Source organism: Phodopus roborovskii, unplaced genomic scaffold, assembly GCF_943737965.1.
Source record: "Phodopus roborovskii unplaced genomic scaffold, PHOROB, whole genome shotgun sequence".
Lineage (NCBI taxonomy): Eukaryota > Metazoa > Chordata > Mammalia > Rodentia > Cricetidae > Phodopus > Phodopus roborovskii.
The window spans coordinates 2,744,057-2,767,040 of NW_026126460.1; the positions used below are offsets into that span (position 1 = coordinate 2,744,057).

At 43.7% G+C, this 22,984-nt stretch overlaps 1 protein-coding gene across 4 annotated transcripts in view; it reads right to left on the bottom strand.

The window, feature by feature from the left end:
• Positions 1–22,984, bottom strand: part of Ankrd44 (ankyrin repeat domain 44) — a 255,233-nt gene that overhangs the window by 129,058 nt on the left and 103,191 nt on the right. For all 4 annotated transcript variants that reach the window (XM_051190211.1, XM_051190209.1, XM_051190210.1 and 1 more), the window contains exon 3: positions 7,238–7,316. In XM_051190211.1, the coding sequence (XP_051046168.1) occupies positions 7,238–7,316 (79 nt within the window). The remainder of the gene's footprint in view (positions 1–7,237; positions 7,317–22,984) is intronic.

Consider the following 22,984-nt stretch of genomic DNA (forward strand, 5'->3'; position numbering starts at 1 on the left):
ACAGTAGAATGGGAAGCCCTGAGCTAAGTGCTCTGAAGTGAAATGGGTTGGAGAGACAGGGATTTATGGACAGAGACTGGGATTTGCATTTTGATTTTGGCAGCCAGTATTCCAAGGTCTCAGAGCTTCTAGTCTGGGGAATAAGGCTGACCATGCTCCAGCACAGCCATGTTGGTTTTACTGGGTGTGTGGGAGTATCAAACAGACATGAGGATACTTCACAAATCACAAAGCACTAGAAAATTGTTAGCAGTTCTTATTGCAAAATCACCTCAATGTCTCATCTAATCCTAAGTCTACGGCTACAATTTCCAACAACTATGAAATGTTCAAGCAAGCACAGTCTTTTAAATTCCCATTTAATTTTTAATTTGGTTTTATGTGGCCAAGGGTTTGCTTGCATGCATACATGCATACCATGTACACACCTGTTATTCACAGAAGTCAAAAGAGGGCATTCCAGACCCCCTGGAACTAGACACCCTGATGGCTGTCTGTACTGTGTGGGGACTGGGAACCAAACCAGGGTCTCCAACAAGACCCAACAAGGGCTCTGAGGCTTGGAGACGCTGATCAATTCATCTCTCCACACTACGATGCAACTTTTTTATTTTAATTTTCTTTACATTGATTTGTGTGTTTGCATATGTGGAAGTCAGAGTTCTTGCCATCCACTCTGTAGGTCTTGGAATCTGGAGACAAAACTTAGATTGTGGGGCTTGGTGCTTGGTGGTAAACACCTTTACCTGCTAAGTCATCTTGCTTGCCCTACAAGCACATTCTTTTCTTTCTTAAATGAAGTTGGGGGCAGGGAGCCATGCATGTACATGCGTGCCACGTGTGTGGGAGTCCACAGAGAACAAAAGAGAGGGTCAGATCCCTTGGAGCTGGAATCATAGGCAGCTATAAACCACCTCATGGGGGTGCTGGGAACTGAACTTGGATCCTCTGGGAGAGCAGGAAGGACTCTTAACCTGCTGAGTTTCCCTCCAGCCTCACCAAGCATAGTTTTTAAAGGAAGAGAGACTCCAGTGTTATTGAATCCCCAGGCTAAGGAAACCAAGCAGTGATTAAAATTGGTGAATTTTAAAGTAAAGTTCCCCATCACTAACAAAAAAAAGTCTGAGATCTCCTCCCTAAGTGCCGGTGCCAAGAGTGTGAAAGTCTAGTCATCGCTACACACCTTCTGGTTTAGACAGAAATAGCATTTAATCCCTACAGCTCCTAGCAGAACATGCTGGAAGCTAGTCAACGCTTTCAAACTCATCTACCTTTTCTTACACCTTGAGTGCTTAAATCACACCTCTCTAACTGACCAACTACATGGCTACTATTTTAAAGTTTTCCTTTGGCATTGAGGTAGCAAATATCACGCTGGCCTCCCATGCTCCTAAAGGTTGGATCCTATTATTCACAGTTTGACAGAATACATTTTGCATTTATTTTTTTAAAAAACACAAAAGGTTGATGCTTGAAAAATGCTTAGATGACAAACATATGGAAAGATAATAGAAATTAATCAGAGTAAAGAAAAAAAAGGCAAAGCTAAGGTATTATTTCATAAAGCCTACCAAACAGATAAGAATGGAAAAATGTGACAATGAGCAGAGTCGGGAAGGGTGAAGAGTCTTCATTAATGCTTTATATTGCTAGTCATCTTAAATATGACAAGTATGAATTAATAACCCTGGATTATTCACTGAAAATGCATTCAAAGGGGAGAGAGAGCACATTATATCCCAAAAGGTGGATGGAGAGAAAGTTCAGGAGGTGGGAGGTAATATCATTTTGATTAAGCAATTATTTCATGAGTGTATATGCATATACCTAAACTCACCAAATCATTTATTTGTACGTGTATATATGTAGTATATTGATTATACTTTAGTAAAGCTCCTTTAAAATAAGTTTGAAAATATCGCAAATCTAGTTAGAAGAAAATGCCATCTCATTTTTGCATTTCCTCCTTAATACTAATTTTAAACATTTTCCACTATGATTTTTTTTCCTGTTTGCAATATATTTTCTAAGAATTATTCGGTTCATATTCTTTGCCCATTTCCCCCCTATAATTTTAAGGTTACATCTACTTAGTTGCATTGTTATCGCTATCACTATTATATACAGATTACATTGAGTTTTATGCAGATTCAAATATGGCTTTCAATATTAAAACTGTCAAGAGGAAAAGGCCCCTGGCCTGCCAGATCTGAGACTAGCATAGCGCAGGGACTACCAGCAAGAGCACTGTTGGGTGCAGCCCCAACAGTGCTTTCAAAGAGGGAAATTCATCATTATCATGGAAGAAACAGCCTCTCCAGCCACTGCACATGCCCTCCATTCCACCACTCCGGCTCTGCCCTGAGGCTGGCTGAGCAGCTGCCAGGTACAGTCCCTTCCTCCCCACCAGGAGCTATGACAAAAGCAGTGTTATCTGTCTGCTTCCCTGCACTGGCTCCAGCTGGCTCCCCATCCTCTTCCTCCCAACCCCTTGGAGAGTCTTGTTTACCTCTCAGGAGGGGCAGCAGATTTACTGAATATTCACAATTGGTTCTTCTAAGGAAACACTGTGCCTTCACCTGCCTGCAAAACCATTGCACACTGAAGGACCGGCTCTGCAGGGCTAATGATTCAAAGGCAAATGCTCTTTTACCCAAGGACACTACAATCCTTAATCATGAAAATTGGTAGTAAATGTTCCTGGCTCTTTAGAAACAAAGAGCTCATCAGCTAAAAATCTTCAAGCACAGGTCTAACGACCAATTAAGCTCCGTGTCCATTTTGTCCCTCTTTCCTCTCCTTTCTAGTCTCAAGGGATGACGAGTAAAGGGAACTCTGGCATCTTTTCCAGAGGCAGTATTTCTGTTCTTCTAGCCTTGTCATCTAGGAAGCAGTGGAAGGGGATAAAAAGAAGTGAGGTGATCAAGGAGGACTGAATTCTGACTGATCAAAGGCAATAAATCAATGCAGAAGACAAACCTATCCAAAGACTGGGCAGTCAGCTTATTGGAGCAAGTAAACCTTCAAGACAGAGTATATGAAATATGGTTGTAATATACTGCAATTGCATTGCTATGTGATTTTTATTTCTGTCAAACAAACCAGTTCTTCCTGCAGCTCAGGAGTCCTATCACCTTGGAAACGTATGTGCGAATGTCATGGACATGGCAATTGCATGAAACATTTCAAACTCTTAATGAAGTTGCCACTAGAGCCAGCCGGCTTACACTTACCAGAAGGCAGCATATTGTTTAAATATTGTACCAGATATGTGTCTACGACCAGCTCTGCTTTGTGTAATCACAATTTTTAGCAGATATTTTTTAAAAATCAAATCTATCCACAAAGAATGATTATTTTTAGACAAGAAAGAATAAAAGAACCACACACTACCAGCTCTGCAGGCAATTGACACTAAGATTATGAAGCACAATTGCCAAAAAAAATCAACAAGAAATCATTTTGTAGAACTATAACTTGTTTAGTGGCATACATTCTAGTAAGTATATTTATCTTTTATTTGTGTGTCTGTGTAAGCATGTAGATGGTGCTTGTGTGTGTGTGTGTGTATGTGTGTGTGTGTGTGTGTGTGCGCGCGCGCACGCGCGCGCATGTACATGTGTGTAGAGGCCATAGGTCAACATCTAAGATCATTCCTCAGCATCTGTTCACCTTGGTTTCTGAGACAAGGTCTCTCACTGGGACCTGGGACTTAGCAATTAGGCTGTCCTGGATGACCAGCAAACCTGGGGTTCTACTGTCTCTACTTCTTCGACTCTGGGACTACAAGCACACACCACCCAGCCCAGTTATTTACATAGCTGCTGAAGATCAGACCTAGGTCCTGTGTTTACACAGCAAGCATGTTACAGACTGAGATATCTCCCCAGACCCTGTGGTGAGATTATTTTGTATTTAGTAGTTAGCCCTGACTAACATACACTCCAGTTTCTTCCTCCAAGACTCACTCCATTACCCTGTTCTTCCTGAATTTTTCTATTATATAGTTCTCTGTGGTCACTTTCCCTGTGAACTGTTTTCCTTACCTCAACCCTGACCTCAGCACTTCTCCACTGACTGACCCCCCCCCCCACAACCCCATGCCCCAAACCCTCCTCCATCCTGACCTGGCCAGATCCTAAACAGGAGCCCAGTCAGATGAGGAAATCAAGCCAGAATGACCGGCAGTGATAAGAATGTGGAAGGAATCTTCGAGGCCTGTTCATTGTGAACATCACCAGACCCACCCACCTACACACACACACACACACACACACACACACCCCAGTATCTGTTGAGAGACACTCAGGGTCTTCTTTGCCCAGTTAACAGGACACAAAGTCAGTGGTAACTTGGTGAATTTGGGTTTCAGCATGTGCTGGGAGTTTACCCAGCAACAGAGAGCACAGCTGTAACAAGCTATTTTGGCAAGGCTAAATTATTTGTCCAACATGGGAGTCATTAGCACCTCATTCATTATGAAATGAGAAAACAGTGTGGTTGGATTCCCCAAAGGGTCAGCTGCCAGATGAGACCTCAGAACTAAAGTCACTATAGTCGCCTGATATTTTTTTAGGGATATAAAATACAAATTGAATCAAAGTCCTTTCAGGGACAAATGAAAACATGAGCTGCAATAGAACTGTTAAAGAACTTTCTCACTTTAATGGGCAGGAGGCAGGGAGGGAGAGAAAAACGCGACAGCAAACTGAACCAAAGTTATATTAAAGAGATGGACAGATCCACAATTAAGGCCAAACAGGTGTGCAGATCAAGATACTACAACAGCTTCTCCTGGCTCTCCTGGATCAGCCATGGGTACAGAGATACCAGGAAGTCTATGCTGTGTGAAGGTGACAAGAAGGTGATGATGGGAGATGTCATTCTGTAAATACGTTTCTCGTATTGGTTAATGAATAAAGCACTGTTGGCCAATAGAAAAGCAAGATAGGCAGGACTAGGAGACCAGGAGGAGAGAGGAAGTAGTAGGGAGGAGTCAGCATGGAGAGACTGGAGAGAGCAGAATGCTAGCCCCCTCTCCGGCAAGATGAGACCACGTGGAAATACTTAGATTAATAGAAATGGGTTAATATTTAAGACAGAGCTAGCAACTAGTAACTGGCCAACAGAATTATATTTAATACAGTGTCTCTGTATGTTATTTGTGGCTGGTGCACAGTGGGACCAGGCTGGCAGAGAAACTACTCATAAGGTGATATTGAGTGACACTGGTCCCATATGGTGATGCTCATGATGCTGAATTAAGCATTTCTCTTTCAAAGCTGAGGCCAGAGAGCATGAACTTGAGGCCAGTTTTGCTTGCTCTCTATAACCCCCACTTCCCATGCTTCTGCCTTTTGACCCCTCCCTATGATACACCTTTTAAAATGTGTGCATGTGTGCGTGCATGCATGTATGTAGGGAGGAAGCCAAAAGATGACAGGTCCCCCGGAACTGGAATTTAGGGCAGCTGTGAGCTGGCTGGCTGCCTGGTGTGGGTAGTAGGAACTGAACTTATGTCCTCTGGGACTACAGCAGGTCCTCTGAACCACTGCAGCATCTCTGCAGCCTCTGGGACATATTTTAACACAGGATGAACATCCCTCATCTATATTCCATGAGCCCAGAAGGGCTGCAGGTTTTTAATTTGAAGAGGAAAGTTTTGCTTGTCTATACCTTAGACATATTTTAGCATATCTGCATTTTGATGGTGGCCCATCACATTAAGTCAGGTATGGAAATTTCCACTTGTGCCACGATGACAGCACTTGGAACATTTGGACTTTAGACTTTCAGATAAGGGAATGCTTGTTTCAGTGATGATTTTGTTGCTTGGGATCATTAGGTGTCGTTATCACATGATTCTTATTTTACACATTGATTCCGTCTACAATTTTCCATTAACCAAATTTCAGCTGCCCAGGTACACATACTGGCTCTTAGCTATGGTCTTAGCTACACCACACAATACAAGCTTGTTTGGAACACAGCCCAGAACACCCTCAGGTTGTCAAAAGGAAAATCTGCTCTTGGGAATAAGAAATGCCCACAAATCTAACCCTGCTAAGGCACATTTGTTTTTGCATACATTACACTTGTTTCCTGGAGAAAGTCACCCAAAGAATGGGAACCATAAACCCCGGAGCAATATGAGCCTCCCTGTCTTTGCCATGATGCACTTCACATCTGTTGAGTGCACCCGCCTTCATCTTTACATTGCATACTTTGGAACATCAGCCTTTCCCTTCGCTAAAGCAGACAAAGGCAAACACTTAGTACAGGCCTTTTGCCTAGTTTGTTAGTGACAGAATTTAATCTCTCCCAACAAAACCAGGAGAAGGAAAAACAGTTGGCCTGCTTATAATCCACAGTGAGGTCTGCATACAGTCTACAGCGAGGCCTGCTTACAGTCTACAGTGAGACCTGAATAGAGTCTACAACGAGATGTGTGCACATGCACACTGTTCAGGTTCATTCCGTGGATTTATCTAGCAAGCATTCAGATGAAAAACAACATAATGGTTTTGGAAATCAGCTTGGTGAGATGTACTGAACATACAGGAATCTAGAAATGAAAGCACTCATATCTTTAAAGCTGATGAAATATTAAAGTGCAGAGAATGAAAAAAATCTCATAGACCAGCAGTTACAGAGATTAGATCTGACATGATTCCTATGTTTGCATCCAATTTTAAAAAAACATAAAATATCTTATAGAGTTGTAGTAGCCCATTTTATGCCTTTCCATGAGGATATTTCAACACTCCACCTGCCTACTCAGAGAAAATGTCTATTTAGAAACAGTTTTTCACATTTCTATTGCAGTCAAAGTGCAATTTAAATATATATATAAGTATGTCCCCTTAGTATACACACTTTGTGCTAAACATTGTATATAAACTCATTCAAAATATGTGTGTATATGTTCTTGTAGATGTTAACCAGTTTTCTTTTCTTACAATTAAAAAAATGATCAAGATATTTAAATGTACTAAATTTGTCTATAATGCCAAGTCTGATAAGATAGGGATCAGATGTTCAAAGCAATACTCACGTATTCAAGAATCATTGCCAACAACAATTTCTTTTATTGTATTTCATGTACAGATAAATTGCTGATCAAATGAACTTTGACAAGCAAAGCAAAGGAATGGTTTCATTCATTGTAGATGCCATTTAGTAAATTGGTCACATAAGCTCCCATGAGCAGTGGCTTTGGCATATGGCAGTTACTCACCTGACAAAATCAGGAGTTCAATGATCTCTGCATCTCCCAGGAATGCAGCTACGTGAAGTGGGGTTCGCTTCTCAGAATCCTAAAATACACAATATCACATTAGACATCAGTCAGGGGGCAGTCGGATGTTAGGAGGCATCATTCACTCTGAGGTTTGAGCTTGTGGAATAAGGCTCACAGCCAACCTATGCCTGTGAGTCTAACAAATACACCAGTACCAGCCATGAGAAACCTCTTTCAACTCATTGGTAAGTTGTACAAATGACTCCCCAAAACAGTATGGACTATGGCTGCTGCCCTTGGGTTCCCCTCAAAGGAATGACCCTATTGCTGAAGGCACTGCACACTTAGGGCATGCTCAGGACACAAGACACAGATTATTTGAGCCAGATCTAACCCGGAAGTCTCCTTCCCGCAGTCTAGCTTCCACAGTACCAAAAAGTACTATGTTAGCCACCAAGGGAGAGAAGCAAATTAGTCCTACCCAGCTGTGACACCCATGAACCACAACAATGCTATCCCTAAAGGTGCAACTGCAACACTTAAGGCCAATCAGCAAGAGAGAAACTATGCCTGGTACTGGCAACTGAGGCAATCTCCCCAGGACTGAGTTCATAGCACTTAAAAGACAATCTACTTCCATCACTTTGCTAAACTAGCACGATTTTTGTAACTACATCTAAATCTCATCCTTACACCCACAGGTAAGTGTAGCTACCACCCTCTAATCAAAGAGGCTTCTCTCTACAGCAAATTGAGACATTATAGAAAACCACACCTGAACACAATACAAAGACAAGCAATGGATTGTGAGGAGCCCAGGCCCAAGGAATTCATCTGCAGCACAGATACTACATCTATGGCTCAGGGAACATTACATGAGAAAACTGGCTCAAACAGATGGGGAAATGTGCTCAAGATCCTATGGACACATAACAGAGACAAGGTTGGACCTTCAGCTGGCAGAGTCTAGTCGATGTCCTTGATAAGGGACTTCACACATGTTAAGAGGCAGCATGATAACACACAGGGGAAATGCAGCCTCCCTGTCTATAAATTGGAATAAATTGGAGATAATATCTACCTTACAGGTCTAAGAGGAGTCCAGAAAAGCCCCAAAATAGCAAGAGGCTGCGCACAGCAAGAACTCCAATCGAGGACACTAATACCAGTGTGTAGACACAGGTACATGAAGACGATAGTCGTGATGACAAATGATGACACTGGGTGGAAAGCACGGCCGTTACATGACTATGGTGACTATTAGAGCTGTATCACTCCAGCTTTGAAAATAAAGTTGCACTGTTTAAAAATGTGTGCACTAAAGTGAGATTCGGGTATATTAATTTGGGCAATGAGCTATAAAAATCCTCCAAGGTTGAAATTTCCTGGAAGAAAGTAAAAGCTCTTACTCCTCCTTATCCTGCCACTGGCAGTACATGAGACACTCGGCGAGCTTGAGCTGAACCAGTCCATAAGCATGGCCTCTTCCACACTTCCCATGATGACTTGGGACTCCTGGGACTCGCCGTTGATTCTGTCACTCCTGTTACCACTTGACTATATAATCGACCTAACAACCCTTTATTAGCCCAAGGGTATTATTCTCATAGATATTTTCTCACAGTCCAGGCCCTCCCTTTCCCTCGCCTCTTTTAGAGTATTGCTTTGTGTATTTCATGTCAGAAACAGACGGCAGGCAGGGGACATGATGGGGCCTGATCTTCAAACCACTTTAGCTGTTGGAAGACCTCGTAAGTGGTTTTATGGACTGACATTACGTGAACAAAGAGAGGAGCTTGAATTAGGTGGAAGCTTATGCATGTATGTGCAGGCAGTCCTACTGATAACTGAGAACAGCACAGTCTGCAACTAAAAAACAATGGTATAGGTTGGAGAATTCAATTATATAATCTGCGTGACCCTAGCTTCAAAGAAAAAAAAAAAAAAAAAAAAAAGGTCAGTTGTCTGAAAAAGAACATGCTAATATAAGAATCAAGTACATTCTTATAGGCAATAAACTACAAAGCCATCCAAGACACAAATATTTCCTCTCTTCCACTGATTTCCCCTATAAATACTTGCTATCTTAACTTCCCACTTTCTCTGGATCCTCACTATGCCTGCTTCAAATTTTCCCTCCGGTATTAGAGTTATAGAAGCACATGCTCTTTTGTGAGCTGAATTAGATCCAGGGCTTGGTTGAACAAATTCAACCTTGCCCAAGTGATTTAAACAATGATAATCCTAGCTCAAGGGATGACTTCATCTGAGCTGAAGCAAAGGTAATGCTCTGTTTGAGAACTTGGACTCGAATAAAAAGAAAATAAATTCCAGCGTCTCTCCCCACCTTCTAGATTTGGTGGCCTATCATTACATGGCTGGATTTGCCGACTCTGTGGCCCCTTATGTGACACAACTCGTTCAAGCTAAAATTCCAATGGTAGTAAGAAGGTATGTGGCATGAGGTCATAGTGTAAAAATTCTTAATACGAATCCAGGTATTGCTGCTAATATACATTCACAAGTTTCCTGCAGCTTGCTCAGAACTACTCCAACTGGCATTCCTCATTCAGTGACATGACAGACATGCAACTACAATGGAGACCTGTTACCAAAACCAAAACAGTCATGTGCTAGAAAGACGTTATTGAAAAATAGTACATCTTTATTGCTGGCCAAGGTGACTAACACATTGTTCCCAGCAAGGAAAGAGCAATGTACAAGGACCACGAGCCAAGGCTGCAGGACAGTCCCATTGTCACTATGCTCACTAAGCAGAAACTCTTGGGTTGCAATGACAGGAGGTGAGGATAGATCTAGGAAAGGGGAACCAGTTATGATGTCGCTAGAAAGGAGTTCAAGGATAATGCTACCCTAGGGTGTTTGGAAGAGACAGGCCTATTTGGTAATTATACCATGCCTTCATTTTACTTTTTCCAAACTGCTTGATTGTAAAACATCCCTACCAGGGGAGACACATAACTGTGTTCTCAAATTTTATTATCCTCATTTAAAGGAAAAGGAATCTGAGCTCTGCTCTGAATGATATAACAGACTTTGAAGACCCCCCATGGAAGGCCTCACCCTCCCTGGGGAGCAGAAAGGGGACAGGATGGGGGTTGGGAGGAAGACAGGGGAAGAGGGGAGGATGAGGGAACTGCGAACTTGCTGCAAATTTAAATAAAAGAAATACTATCAAAAAATAAAAAATAAAAAAAGACACAAAAGACAAAGTCTATGCCAAGGGGAAGCCATTGTGTTTTTAAAAAGCAAAGGGTGGAAGCCCAGGTGTGGCAGTGCTCATCTGTGGTACCAACTCGTGGGAGGCAGAGGATCAATTCAATGAAAGACCAGCCTTGGCAACTCGGCAAAGCAGTATGGTTAAAAATAACAATAACATATATATATATATATATGTATATATATACATATGTATATGTATATGTATACATATGTATATATACGTGTATATATGTATATATGTGTACGTGTATATATATATATATATGAAACATTATGGGTGGTAGTACCATTATGCTGCAAACTATCTAAAATTTTTGTCTAAGAATACTGACACTAAAGGGGATAGAAATAAGTACCGTAACCCTGAGGTGTGTTTTTAACAGTTAGCCATATTTCCTGAAAATAAACATCTGTTTAGAAGCTATCAGATGCCTGATGCTGTAGACCAGTGTTTCTCAACCTGTGGGCCACAACCTCTTTGGGGGATCTAATGTCCCTTTCACAGGGGTGGCATATATCAGATATCCTGTATATCAGACATTTATTTATACTATGATTCAAAACAGTAGCAAAATTACAGTTATGGAGTAGCAATGATAATAATCTTATGGTTGGGATCACCACAGCATGGGGAACTGTATTAAAGGGTCACAGTTTTAGGAGCACTGAGAACTACAAAAATAATCCAATCCAGTCCTCTCACACTAAAGAACCTTGCAGCCCAGTTTACCACTGTCCTGATGGAAGACACTAGAACAAAAGTGATAATAGCAGAATGACAATGACAGCCTTGACACCAAATGCTGGGGGAGACTTTCAAATGCCACAGGGAATTCTTCCCAAACTCCTATGAGGAGCAAATCTGGATGGGCAGTCTCAAAGGACATGAAAAAGAATCTCTTGAAAACTGAAAACATAAGCCAGGCATTGGTGGTGCATGCCTTTAATCCCAGCACTCGGGAGGCAGAGGCAGATGGATCTCTGTGAGTTCGAGGCCAGCCTGGTCTACAAGAGCCAGTTCCAGGACAGCTTCCAAAGCCACAAAGAAACTCTATCTCGAAAAACCAAAAAAGAGAAAAGAAAAAGAAAACTGAAAACATGAATGCATCTCCCCCAGGTCCCCACAGTTTATATTGGCCCCAGCATATCTGAAAACCTTGATCAACAACAAAGCCTAATGTATACCTCATAGGATGACTGAGGGGCACTTTTCGAAAGGCAGAACACAGCACCCACCAGGCCAAGTACAGAGTAACAGCTGGACACAGTGACTGAGATGGGCATCTCTTCTCATCTTTGGTCAAAGTGGCCTCATCATGACAAAGTGAATATTTATCCCTCGGATCTTCACAACACCCATGAATATAAGGGAAAGAATCTGGAATTGGCTCCTGAATGCGGTGTCACAAAAAGGAAGATCCTTCCCCATCACCGGTTAGCACCAATGCCCAACAGCCTTGCCCGTGGATTCTTGCACATGGGACAAGGGGAGAGCCAGCTCCTCCAGAGAGAAGCAGATGAACCCTCTATTCTATGAATAGCCAGAGAGAGCCACATGAGGCCAGCTGGGGCCTGAGCTAAGTGTGTGGTACGGCGGAGACAGCCGGCAGAGGAAGTTACTGAGCTGTCTGTTTACCACAGAAGAAGCAGATGAAAGAAAGGGGGAGTTGGAGCATGACCACACTAAGTGAGTTTGACACAGCAAGGCCATTCTGACAGCTAAAAACACTGCATAGACAGACAGGAAGAGGGGTATCCCAAGCCTCTGTCTTGAAGATGAAGAACGGCATAGTATGTACTTTGGGAATCCTTGGCTAGAAGTGCACGCTCTTTGCATTCCAAATATCTGTCATACAACAAACACTCTTCCCCAGATACGACTAGTTTGCACACCAACGCAATGGAGCTATATTAGGAAAACAAGCCCATGAAATGCAGAAGTGGAGTTGCTGTTTCAGTCCAAACTCCCACTAATGTCAAAGATGCCGGAAAACACTGACAACTTGGGTCCAACCAGCTTAACTTGCTACTGAAGGGAGATTGCCTGAAGAAACTCTGAACACATGATAGCTACCTTGAAGATTATTTCGAATCGTGTGACGAAAAGAGGCGTGTGTGTGTGTGTGTGTGTGTGTGTATACACAAAATGGTAAGGAAACTGGGTCCTGAGGTAAGGAATGGGAAGGGTGGGGGAAAAAGAAAAGCAAAGAATAAAAAAGGGTAACAATTGTCAACTTTCTTTTCAAACTGTCTGTGTTCACTTTTCACTTGAGCTCCTCATAAACACTGGGGGGGTATTTATTTATGTAACAGACATACATATGCCCCCCCGGCAAAAATCAAGCATGTTAACATTTATCTGTGTGTGCTTCAGAAGTCTTCTTTGAAAAGTGTCTCTAGAGGTGAAGTACCCTATCTCAGGGAAGCAGCCTCCCAGGAAGCAACAGGGGGAGGGGCGAGTGCTGTTCTCAGTTCTTCACCTCATAAATGGTGCTGTGGTGAGCATCTTCGCCCTTGCTTGGGAGGCATCCACCACGGCAGATCCCAAGGAAAGGAAGTGCTGGCTACAGAGGTATATGCACATTCCATTTTATTAGGTATTCCCAGACCAAACAGCCCCACAGATCAAACTGACCTTATAGACACAAGACTCCACTAAGCCCCTATGGGTACACATCCCATGGAACTATCTCCAAAACAGATTACACTCTAAGAGACAAAGCAAGTCTTAACAAATACAAAAGAAATCAAATCACTTTTGTAGCTCATCAGATCACAGTGGGATAAAAATACAAATCAAGGTGAGGTTACTGAGGGATGGCTGATGAACACCCAGTACATTGAAGAGTGAGAAATTAAAACTTTCAAAATCAAATGGGAATGAGAGCACAGCTATAATAACTTTAAGAGGAAAGCTTACAGTTGTAAGTGCTTATATGACAGAGACATAAGTAAATGATTGCAGGATTCACTTGGAGGCCTTGGAGAGAAGGAAGGACTGAGCCGAACCCCCAATCAGTGCAGAAATCAATGAACTAGACACTAAAAGAACAACACAAAGAGTCAGTTAAATAAATAATCAGTTCTTTGAAAAAATACAGAGTCAACAAACCCATAGCAAAAATAACCAAAAGAAAGTGAGAAGATCCAAGCTATTAAACTTAGAGATGAAATGAAAGGGGACATTAGCCTTATGAATCCTAACATGGTGTATAATGAAGACATGTGGACTATCTGAACTACACTTATTAGTACTTTAAAGATTTTTTCCCACCTCAAGGTGGATATTTTAGGGACACAGCTTATATGTAATACTGAAAATAAAATTCACTGATGCAGTTATCTGGACTAAAGTGCAGCACATCGGGATGTTAGCTTGATTAGCTCTAGGTGAACAGTTTTTATGGGCATTCTCTGTCTGCTTTCTTCAGTTTAGAAACATGCAGATAAAATCCCTTTTGTAAGTAATAAAAGACTTTGTTATCAATAAACAGAGACAGGACTGCTCGACTAAGCTGGTTTTAAGCAATCACAGAAAAATAACAATGCAGAGGCATTGTTTCCTGTCCAAAGCCTTCATTATCTCACAGGAGGTTTTAAATGTCTGACTTGTGAACATTATCTCTTTGATAATAAACAAAGCATTACATCTGTGATCAGCAATGAGAAAACTATAATTTACCTAATGCTCCAGAAAGTAACACTGTTCTATACAGTGTTGCAGCTGACTCTTAAGGAGCCCTGGGGAAGCAACCCAGGATGGACTACCATCCGCAGGTACCATGGGAAGCGACCCAGGATGGGCTACCATCCGCAGGTACCAGGGGAAGCGACCCAGGATGGACTACCATCCGCAGGTATCAGGACATGAAGGAAGGCCAACTCAGGGTTATTCATCCATCCACAGTCACAAAGACTATATCTGGTAGCCTTGGACCTTCTGGCCCTGTACTCTTTAGATTCTCTGAGAACACCATGAAGTGTTAACCACACTAAGAACCTTCTCCAAGGACAGTGTGCTTCCGCTCCCTTTGCAGCACTCTGGAGGCCTTTGGGGTACTCAGAATCCTCCCAGCACGGGCGCTGTGGGATTCCCAGGCACAAATGCACACACACTTAGGAAGAAGAAGAGTCTGGAGGTCAACCTGCCCTTGACTCAGACTCTGAATCACTATGGTTCGTTTTCTATTTCTACAAAATAAAATAGGATTGTTTCCCTTACAGACAAAATCTGGATGCCTGATAAAAATTACCTGTGCTATTATTATTTTGTCTTTGAAGCTTATCTTGATTTTTTTTCCCAGTTCCCTGCGTGACACTAGAGGAGAACAGGAGATTAAGAATCCTTCTGTAGAAATAATTTTACTGGAGATGTGTGTGTGTATTTGTGTGTGGGGGGGGAAGAGAGAGAGAGGAAGAGAGGGGGAGGGAGGGAGAGAGAGAAAGAGAGAGAGAGATCAAAGTTGGCCAATAGCAGCACCTGCCCTGCATGCCCCTCTCCATGAACCAGTGTATCCTGTATCCTGGCTATTATAAATTGTCCCTCCTTAACTATCTGAAACTGAAGCCTCTCTCAGACTCTAGGCCAGTGGTTCTCAGCCCTCCTAATGCTGTGACCCTTTAATACAGTTCCTCATGTTGTGGTGACCACCAACCATAAAAGCATTCCAATGTTATTTCATAACTGGATTTTGCTACTGACATGAATCCTAATGTAAACATCTGCTATACAGGATATCTGATCTGCAACTCCTAAATCGGTTGAGAACTGCTGCTCTAGACCTGGGCCCTAATTCTTCAATCTCAATCTCCTGGGACCCAGATCAGGTTCTTCCTCTCAGAATTACCTCAGATACCTACACATCAAACTGCATCACCTGCTCAGACAATGTTCCTCCTGCAACAATCTCAGCAGAGACAGGTCTTGATAAAGCCTGACACACGGAAATGCCCTGCCCTGGGGGGTCTTTAATTTTATTTTTATTTGAGTGTGTGCATATGTGTGTGTGCACATGTGATGTGTGTGTGTATGTATGTGTGTGTACTCATGTGCGTGTGTGTGCATGTGTATGTGCACACACATTTATGTACGTGGGGGAGTCAAAGGACAACCTTCAGATGCCTGCCCTCACCTTCCTCTTTGTTTGATATAAGTGTCCCCTGCTAAGTAAGGCAGGCAAGCTGGCCTTTGGGCTTCTGAGGAGTGTTGCCCCATGTAGCCATAGGATACGCTGAGATTACTTGCATGTGGCTTTTGTGTGTCCTGGGAATCCAGACTCAAGTCAGGCCCTGTCGTGGAGTTTTAATACGGTACATCTTTCTTCGATTCCCAAGTCATGAGAACTGGGCATCCATAAGCGTAAACACCCCCACCAGAGCTTTCTGACACTTGGCAACTCCTCAGACTGGGACACTTACATTATCAAAAACATTTAAAAGTTCCTCCTTAGTACTCATAAGTAAACCCATGATGAACACATAAAAGTCCTCACACCAGGTAACCTGGGGGCCACTTTCCACTCACCAAACAAAGAAGCATTCAAATATGGCCTTTCTAACCTGAGCCAGTGGGACAGAAAGCCAAATATACTACAAATATACATCACCTTAGGCCCAGGGAGGCTCACTACAGAGAGCAGCCTCCCAAGACCTGAATTACACGTTGCTGTGAGTGGTCACAGAGCTGGAAGACAGTAACAGAACAGCACTTCTCAGAGATCCCAGATAGGAGAGAGACATGTCTCTACCTCCAGGTTGTCATCAGATAGACCTGGACTTCTTGAGATACACGTTAGAGGTGGGTCATGGATGTAATATACACTTTATAGAACTGGACTTGAGATGAAATGTTTCTCTAACCCAACTTTACACAGCTTGGCAGTTCAAAGCTATTGTTTTCTCAGAAGGACTAAGAGCTCTTAGGATCCTCTCATGATCATCTGGTTTCTGAGAGCAAAGAGAAGGCAAGGACAGGGTCCTTCCCTACGAACATCCCAAATACTACACACCTCAGAGATGCAGCATTCCACTGACAGCACAAGCACTATTTGTTTATTTGAATGGCTGGTTTACTGCTAGTGTTCTGCTTTCTCTATTGAACTGACATATTCATGATTTCTCACATATGCTTTGCATATGTGTGCACTTCTGAAAGCTGTCTACATATTAAGTTACATAATACTGTTTTTCCAGCGCATTATAAAATAATGAATGAAAACAGGATAACATAACACATGGCTTGATCAGGTGAGCGCCCTGTGTGTCACCTCTTCATTGCTCCAGATTTGAGGTTTCTATGACACCTGTCAATCTGCTGAGCATTTCTCCAGCACATCAGCAGTCCACTTCCTTTCATAAGGAAACTTACTGGCTCACACCCTTGTGAAGCCTCACAGCTTGGTAAGACACCAAGACTTCCTTCCTACCTTCCAGCCACCGAAGAGAGCTGCATGCACTGTCTTGAAACCGCCCAAAGGCCCCGTCACCGTTAGCAAGTGCAGGTGCCTTAGCTCATGGCATTTTCTCTAGCCCCGCAATCTTTTCTTATTGCTGTTCAGTACTGGGGTCTGAACACAGGCCTTCGTACTTGCTCGGTAAAGTGTTCTACCACTGAACTACATCTCATGCCAGCCAGGCTGGCTTTGAACTCGCTGTATAACCAACTTCAACTCCTAATCTTCCTCCTTCTGCCTCGACAGTGCCAGGATTAGAGGCAAACACCATCATACCTAGTTCCCACCCCTTTTACTTTTTATTTTGAAACACACCCTAAGTTGCCCAGACTGGCCTTGAATCCACTCTGTAGAGTTCAAGCTGGCCCTTGAACTTTTAATCTTCCTGCCTCAGCCTCCCAAGTAGCTGGGATTGCTGCCCTACTACACCAGCCCAGCTTCTACAGTCTTTAATGTTAAACCTGGATCATGCTCCAGCTTTATCCCCAAATTATATGCTTTCACTTTAAGCACCACTGTTCCAACATGGCTTCTTTTACCACCTCCTGAATGACAAGATGTTTAGTTTTTATTCCCTGAAAGTCAATGGACAAAGCTTGTGTTATAACCTTTGGCCTACTTCCTATGCAACATTTTATACCTAAAAATTTCAGTCCGATGAAAATGAGGAAATAGGACACTCTGAGACACAAAACAAACCATTTGGGAAGCAGCGGGGACATCTGGCACAAGGTCAATGTGACCCGAAAGCCACAGCGTATGGAGTCCTTGGTTGAGGTGTGCAGTCACTTGGAAGAAGTCTTCACACTCAGCTTAGCATCCTGTCCTCTGAAACCTCTTTAGTTGCTCCCCAACAGTGCTCCTTGGCCACACTTAAGCCATCATGGTGACTTGATTTATTATTTTAGACTGTCTATGGAAGCCTGTGGCCCCAAAGGGGAAAGATCTGCCTCTCTGGGGTGGCCTGCAGGTTTCTGTGGCAAGACAGAATTGAATGTGAGTGCCATGTCTTCTTCCATCTCTTGTACACCTCTAAACTTGACTGAACAGATCAGCCTTCATCCCTTCATGGGGGGGGGGGGAGGAGGCTTCCTTTGAAGCCTTCCTGTCCATTCTGCTGCCCTCAACTGGAATCATATTAAACGGTTAAATCAGTTAAAGCCAATGAGTGAGAAAAGTAGGTTTTATGAGAAGGTGGAATAGGAAATGAAATTCAGCTAGGGTTCCAACATCCACCTACACCCCCTCTAAGAAGGAGAATTCTGTGGAATTCTGTTTTCTGTGACACCTCACCCACAATAAAATCCAAAAAGTGGCATTAATGGGACTCTGAAAATGTCCCCCAAATGAGCACTCTTGGGAGCTCAGTGATTTGTTAAACAGGGACATCAACTCTGAGGATGTTTGTAAGTCTGTATTTGTCTCTGGCTCGCCTCAACATATGAATGGAATGATTAGAGACTCCATTAACATGAAACTACTGGTACAAAACATTCCAGGCATGGGAAGCGGGGACCTATCGTTGGAATTAGAAGACACAGTTGGTGATGCTCATCAATAGGCCAGAGCAAGCCAGAAGTCGGGGAAGGAGGTATGCTGGTGGAGAACACTAGCCCTGCTTCTAAAACTGCGAGGGCTGAAAGTGGCGTGGGGGAACAGCTCCATTCAAATGCTTCATACAGAACAGAAGGGGGAGATGAGATGGCAGCATCAAGACGTTCCTAGTATGAACTCTCAAAGAGACTGAGGTAGGCTAGGAGGCATGTCATGGGGCCATGTCAAAGTCGGTTCAGAGGGAGAGAAGCTACCATATTCCCAACAGGGCTGAGTGGAGACTTTCTGCATTTCTTAGGTCACTATAAGCCTGGCCTTGGTCACCACCAACTGCATGTGGGTAGCTGGACACCTCCGACAGTGACCCAAGGTCAGCTATTGTGTGGCACTACAATTCCCAGGCAGCACTGAGGGCTCCATGCTTTTCCTCTGGAGGCAGCACGTGGTGGGGGCCACAGTTCATACACTCTGCCAGCTGAAGAGCCCTTTACACACAGAAGAGACCACTGCCACACGCCATGGAAGGAACAGTGATGCTTAGAAAGCTCCATTCATGAAGTCTGCGGAACCACAGGCCACTTTCCTACCACCCACCCTACCTACTGCTCCCTGCCCTCGCCACAGCTGCATCCCCCCTCCCCCCCCACCCCCACCCCTGGGAACCTTCACTTTCCTACCACCACACTCCCCTTCAGTCAGGCCTGCCTCTTAGCCAGAACAGCCTTCCTCCTCATCTCTCCACCCCTGAGCTGTCTTACTTCAGAGCAGCGCCTCCTCTGGCTGTCAGGACTTGTTTGTACTGTTTATCCACGTGGGGTTTTAGCCACCTCTGTGGATGGCAGTACATCCTAGTGGACTCCAGAGGTCAAACCATAACTGAGGGCCGAATGACCTTGGGCAAGTTACTCGCCCCCTCTCTATACCACCATTTCTGTCAAATGAGCTCAAGGATCCTTTCCTCCTGAACTGGCTGGGGAGGGGGGCTGCTTAAAAAGCGCCTGACCCAGTTCCTGCCTCATCATTTCCTTAGTTATCAACAAGAACAACCAGCCCATCTTTTTCTCCTTCCCTGACAATGGCCCTCCTGGCTGGCTGAAGGGAAAGAGAAGAGAGGGATGGGTCTGGGAGAAGATTGAATGGGGTACTTGCCGAGTCTAACCTAAATTCCAGCGTAGTCAAAAACACATCAGTCAAACATGTGAAAGTAAACTTGTCCAGGGCCAGACAAACACCTCCTGCCATAGGTTCCAGGTCTAGACATTCACAGGACCGGAGATGATAATGCAATCACGCCAACCACCAGAGGAAGAGTGGCAGGAGCTGGTGGCATGTGCCACTCACCTTTGGTGAACAAAAGCTTACCATTGCCACACCACTTGAAGTTAGTTACTGGGTGAGAAGAAAGTAGTGAGGCCAGCCACAGTAAGTAGGTCACAGGAGGGGTCCCTGGCCGCCTGCCAGGAAGTATCTGTGAGCTTGGAACTGGGCCTGGTAGCCAGGGCTCTAAACACTAGGGACACTAGGAAAAGACAATGAACAAAATGACCAGCTGTTGGAGCTCTCTTCAGAACAAACACCCAAAAGTAAAACCTGGGAAGCGTCTAGTGAGATATGTTGCTGGTGTTTAAGACAACAATGCAATCTCACCTATAGAGGAAACTTAGTTATGTGAGGCAGCCTTTCAATTTGGAGTTTTTGTACAATGACTTAAAAAATGATGAAAGGATGATAGCTATAAAATAAGGAATCATTTTCTAAAACTTATGGTAAACCTGGAGAGGAGGGATGAGGCGGAGCTTTGCTCAACCCTTAAGTCTATATTTTAGCAAAGGCAACAAGCATGTCCTTATGAGTTCCTTGGGTTCCAAAAACCAAACCCAAAATTTACCCACAGATCTTTGTTTATCACAGATTCTTTAAAATGTAAACTAGAATATCTTGGTTTTGTTTTGGTTATATTTTTTATTTGCTGTTGCTTTTTTTTTTTTTTTTTTTTTTTTTTTTTTGGTTGGTTGGTTGTTTGCTTTTGGGTGGTGAGATGGGGGACTTTGATGAAGGCAATCCCCCATGCAGCCCTGAGCCCAGGCTGACCTCCAACTCAAGGCTGCCTTTGAACTGTGGACCCTCCTGCCCCTTGAATGCTGGGGTTACAGGAGTGTGCCGCCACTCCCTGAAACTCACTGATGGAGGCCACAGTTGCCACAGCTCCACACAGCTGTCACCATTCTCAGACACCTTCTTTGTGTGCTAGCACTGTCTCCCTGACGCCACGGGTTTTTGAGTTTCAAGAGAATCGGTACTTTCCCAAGCACGGCCATGCCTTCCCAAAAGTAATACAACCGGGGGCCAACAAACTGCCATCTGAAGACAGGCTTGAGGCATGTGTAACGCCACAAACTGATATGGGCAGCTTCTGACACCAGGCATTTTAATTCCACGGGGGGATGTGAAAGATCCCATTCCAAAAGGGCTCACGATACTGTGTTTGTGCATTGCTAAAACAAAAATACCCGAGGCTGGGTAAGTAATAAAAAGGAGTTTATTTGGAAAGTCCAAAGAGCATGATGTCACCATCCAGCTGTGTCCCAGCATGGGGAAGTAGAAAGGGGACTGGCCAAGCATGTAGATGTCATGACTTTGTCACAATCCTGCCCTGGTCAGCACTGTGAGGCAACACTAAGCCACCCCTTGGGATGAACCCCTTGACTGCTAACCTCTAGCAGGTGTTAGAAGTTCCACCTCCCAACAGCATCATGCTGGGAGCCGAGCTTCCAGAGCGTGAACCTTTGGGGGCTAAGCCATATCCACCACATCACGCAGAAATGGAAAGGGTAAAGGTGCTAGATCAGGCAAAGGATGCAAGAGATGCTCAGAGAACCGAGGTTTGCCCATCTAGAAAGAGTCACCCCTTGACACTGACAATGGCTGTGTGCTTCCAGGTATGGAGTCTTCTCTCCGCACTTCCTGGGGTTACCGCTCACCGTAGGTGGGGACTGTAGCATCCCCATCACACAGGAGAGACAGGTGGGGACTATAACATCCCCATGACACAGAAACGGATAGGAACTGGAACATAATCCCCATCACACAGGAGAGACAAATGGGAACTATAACATTGTCCCCATCACACAGGAGAGACAGAGGAACAAGGAGATGCAATTCCTAGCCCAGGGTCACATTACAGATCATGGACAACAGAGCCCTACCCAGATTGTTCACTCACCACAGCTCATGTTCATAACCAGTACTCTGAATAACCCACTACCAGTCACACAGGCTTCATGCAAATATTCTTTAGGAACCCCAAACATTCTCATACAAGTTCTAGGCTCATCAAGCCAACCCTGGTGCACTATTGTTTTGTAAAAGCTGTGTGAAGGTAATATCTTCCTAGAAAGGAAGTCTAATATATTCAAATAGCAGGTAGAGTTTTTAAGCTAGTGCAAATTTGGGGATTGGATTTATAAACTGATCCCCTGTGCGCTTAACTGTACTGGGAAAAACAGTTTCTCGGTGATATATATGCACATTCATGTTTGAAAAGCATTAGCTACAAGGCGCAGCGTGGTACCACGGTATTTGCCTTTAAGCTGTGTCCACTCGGAGGTAACCCAGGCCCAGAAAGACAACACCATATGCTTGCTCTCACATGTGGGTCGGTTTCTGGGTTGATGCTGAAGTGAGTGTCTGTGGAGACCAGGAAGTGAGACAGGAGCTGTGAGAGATGGGGGTGTAAGGGAAAGGTGGGATGGGTGGTAACATACACTCTGAAAGCAAAGGCGAGATTACTAGACAAGGTCAACAGGGTGCCCGATAGGAGACAGGTGGGACAGCAGGAGGGTCAGCCAAAACTAAGAATGTTTACTTAGCCATATAAAGAAACTATTGCTTTATAGCTAACTTTTTTTTTTTTTTTTTTTTTTTTTTTTTTTGCAGAAAGCACTTGAGCAGAGCCACCCTGGATTAGGCTATTCCCAAAAGCCATAAATGTTTAAAGGAAAATCCCAGTGTGGGGTTAGTTGTTAGTCAGGGAGTCCCCAGATGATCCCAAAACAATAATGGTTAATGTCACCACTCTTAGTCAAAACAAGATGGTTACACCCTACTGCTGGAGATATCACACACTTACTTTAGATACAGGATACAGATACTTCAGGCTGGAGCTGAGCTGGGAGCTTCCACCCCACTGTCTAGTATTTTAGTGCCAGAAGTTACTACTAAGGTATTACAAGAGTATGGGGGGGGGGGTGAATGTCCGTCAGTCTTACCCAGCTATGGACCTTGGTCTGCAAAGCAAGATGTGCCCATTAGTCCAAAAGTGCCATGATTATTTTGGAGCTTTCTAATTAGACTTAAGGCCTGCTGCACAAGAACAAATACTTATCTGGTACTGAAAAGCTGGTTAAAAGACTGTGTGCAGGTCAGACCCTGGAAGGAAATATACTATAACACGATACTAAAAGAGCATGAAGCCAAAGAGCCTTCTAAATGCTTA